Here is a 3,587-nt window from a genome sequence, read left to right on the forward strand (position 1 = left end):
ACATAGATTATGTACCTACAACACTAATATTATCTTGATTATGCAATATGCAGAAAATTTTGATTTGATTAGTTAGATATGTCGTCTACTAAACTTGAAACATCAGTATCACAAATATTATATGTTTGATTGGTCTTTTGTTAGTTAATGATTTGTAATTTATTATTTTTCATATTAAAATATTTGAATTGATATATTTTTTATAGGTATTTAAATATATTTATATTTTTTTAATATAAATTATAGATTTATATATAGGAAAAAAGACTTCTCATGTTGCATGAGAAGTCTCCTCTTCTACCACTCTCACTTCGATATCCGTGCCAATCAATTTTCTATTTTTTATTTTTCTTTAAGGTGGGGCCCCACCCCTTTTTCTCTCTGTAGGAAAACTTGAATTTCTCATACAACATGAGAAATTACAAGCCCTTATATATATTTATTGGGTCATGCGGTTGAATCAATAATCTATTGATTGAACTAATGATGCACTACCTCGATCCGGTCAGGTTTTATAACATTGACAAAGGGAACTAACTCACCTCGAAAAAATAATTTTAATTAAGTTAACTCAAAAAAAATAAAAAATAAAAATAAATACAAATGAATTTAAAAAAAAAGAAGAAGATACTATCCGTTGTCAGTGCCACGTAGTCATAAGGCAATCAATACACTCAATCCGGGGCCCACAAGGCACTACCTTACTTACCGTCCTCAGTCGTACGTACGTTACAATGAATTAAAGTACCACGTTATGTGTCCTGGTCAACAGTTCAGTTAACAACATCCCAGTACCGTTTATCACTAAATAAGTGTATAAATCATCACTAATCCTGTGATTACATTTAGAAAAGCCAATTTTGATGTGACCAAAGGGTAATGACTCCACGAGATGACTCACATTCAGAGGAAGGTTGCTTCTGCCTTCCACTAATCATTTATAATATTTGCATTACAACAACGTTTCCCAGGGCAAGCGATTCATCACACCATGGAATCGTTCTTGTTCAAAACTAACCACACATACCACCATCATGTGGAGTTGACGGCCATGGATTTGTCATGGATGGTTGAGTTTCTTAAGGGCATGGTGAAGCCTGCGGCTGCCACCGCCGTGGTGTTTCTGGCTGTGGCCTTATCCTTTTGGCAAAAGCTGGGGTTGGAGTGGGAAATGGTTTATGCCATGTTAAGGGCTTTTATTCAGCTTTCTATTATTGGGTTTGTGTTGCAGTTCATATTCAATCAAGACAACGCTGGATGGATCATTCTAGCATACCTTTTCATGGTTAGTCAATAGTCATAATTCATATTTCCTTGTTTTGAACTTCAAACTTCAACTCTGTTTCCCAAACAGAGCTTTTAGTTTCCATAGAGAAAATAGTAGTGGAAATTTAGTTGGGTGTGCTTTTTCTGCTTCTTTCAATTAAATATCATTTCTAAAATTTCTCATTAATTAACCAAAGGTTACCCCACTTCCTTTCCAATTTCATTTTGTGTTAGTAATTTCTAAAATTGAAGGATCTCTTACAAGAATGTTTTTTGGAATATTAATTGATCCTCTTATTTAATGTTTTATTTTTCTTTTCTTTTACTTCAGTGATGAATTTCTAACAAAAGGATTTCAGGTGTTCTATGCCAATTTTCACTTGAAAAGTTTAATACTAATGTATATCTTTCCCTGCAGGTGTTTGTTGCTGGTTACACAGCGGGTCAACGTGCGAAACAAGTCCCACGTGGGAAATATGTTGCTGGTGCTTCCATTCTCACAGGAACAGCAGTGACTATGTTGGTGCTAGTATTACTGAGCGTGTTCCCGTTCACTCCAAGATACATCATCCCCGTAGCAGGCATGATGGTTGGAAACGCAATGACAGTAACCGGTGTTACCATGAAAAGACTCCGTGACGACATTAAAACACAAACGAACTTGGTAACTCTTATAACTCCTGCTCCTGTATCATGTAACAAATTTCAATGGCCTTTTGACAATATTAAATTTTTTTACAAAATTATTTACCTTTCAAAATTCAAACATTTTACGAAGTTATTGTCCTGAGACACGGCATGAGAGTTTGCGCTCAAGTAGCGTATTAGATAATACACAACTTGCGATCGTAGATCGCTATCTGTGGAGCTTGAACGCACATATTCTATGCACAAATTATGATGGTAAAATATTTAAATTTTAAATCAACATTTCAAAAAAGTTTCAATGGGTAAAAAGCCAATTTCAACATATCCATGTACAACAACCCAAAAAACAAAGTAATAGTTTTAAGGGTTTATTGTATGTTATGTTACATCTCCTACGTACAAAAAATGTATGGAGTTTATACTTTTTCTATCGTTTTGGGAGTTTAGAAATAATGTTTTAAGTCCCTCGTCAGATAGGATATCGAATATATGCTTTCATCTCTACTTGTTAGAGAATAATATAAAATTATTAAAAAGGTTATCACCCAACACCTTAAGGTTTTGGGTTGAGATGATTATTTACATAATATCAGAGATTTAATGACCGGTCATCAGTTCGATCATATCCCCATTTTCTAGTGAAATTAAGTAAATTAAAAATTAGACTGTGCAATCTCCATATTTCAAGACTAAAAGATTCTTTTGTGAGGGGTGTGTTAGAGAATAATATAAAACCATTAGAGATGCCTTCACTCAACAATTTAAGATTTTGAGTTGAAATAATTATTTATCACCTGCTCAGTTCTCATGCGACAACTGAACTGAGCTACCACCATTTTTATACATGTACAAGACACAATTTTATCTAGTAAAATATCGTAAATATCAAACCTTAGTTTTAATCATTTAAATCATTTTAAAGTACAGGTTGAGACTGCATTAGCACTAGGTGCAACTCCACGACAAGCTACGCATCAACAGGTGAAAAGGGCTTTGGTTATAGCACTTTCTCCGGTAGTGGACAACGCCAAAACAGTGGGTTTGATATCGCTACCAGGGGCAATGACTGGTTTGATTATGGGAGGGGCATCACCATTGGAAGCAATTCAACTACAGATTGTGGTGATGAATATGTTGATTGGTGCATCAACTGTCAGTAGCATAATGTCTACATACCTCTGTTGGCCAGCGTTCTTCACCAAGGCCTACCAATTAGAGACCAAAGTCTTCTCAACTTGAATCTACCTTAAATGATGAAAGTACACGCTTCAATTCTCCCTCCGCTTGTAAATCAGGACAAGAAAGTCTAGGGAGTGAGGATTTCTTTTTTCTTTTTCTTTTTTTCTTCTTGTTTTAGGTTTGTGTTGTGGGTGTGAGGTTTGGTTTAGAGAGCTAGTACATACTCATCAGAGAAGGGGGATTTTGATAGACAGTAACGTTACCACTTATGTAATTGACTAATTGCTAATGTGGGTAAAGATGGGTGAATTTCTATTCAGCTCCAATTGTAGATGTCCAATTTTTGTTATTTTTTTTGTCTAATACAATATATTAAAAGATGGCGGTAAAGCATTAAAGAGAAAAGAGAAATAAAAAAATGAGTCTCATTTATGTTTGTGTATGCATAAAATAAAACTATATGATATAACGTAACATGAGAAATATATTTCTTT

General features: G+C 34.3%; 1 protein-coding gene across 1 annotated transcript; it reads left to right on the forward strand.

The window, feature by feature from the left end:
* The first annotated feature begins 991 nt into the window (after positions 1-991).
* On the forward strand, positions 992-3,340 carry LOC133298625 (protein ALUMINUM SENSITIVE 3-like). Its single transcript, XM_061497955.1, has 3 exons — positions 992-1,285; positions 1,685-1,930; positions 2,842-3,340. Exons 1-3 carry the CDS (start codon positions 992-994, stop codon positions 3,151-3,153), a joined length of 852 nt encoding a protein of 283 aa, XP_061353939.1. The 3' UTR covers positions 3,154-3,340.
* Positions 3,341-3,587: the final 247 nt, after the last annotated feature.

Source organism: Gastrolobium bilobum, unplaced genomic scaffold (genome assembly GCF_033153095.1).
Source record: "Gastrolobium bilobum isolate Gb01-03AN ecotype WA unplaced genomic scaffold, APGP_CSIRO_Gbil_v1 utg5722, whole genome shotgun sequence".
Lineage (NCBI taxonomy): Eukaryota > Viridiplantae > Streptophyta > Magnoliopsida > Fabales > Fabaceae > Gastrolobium > Gastrolobium bilobum.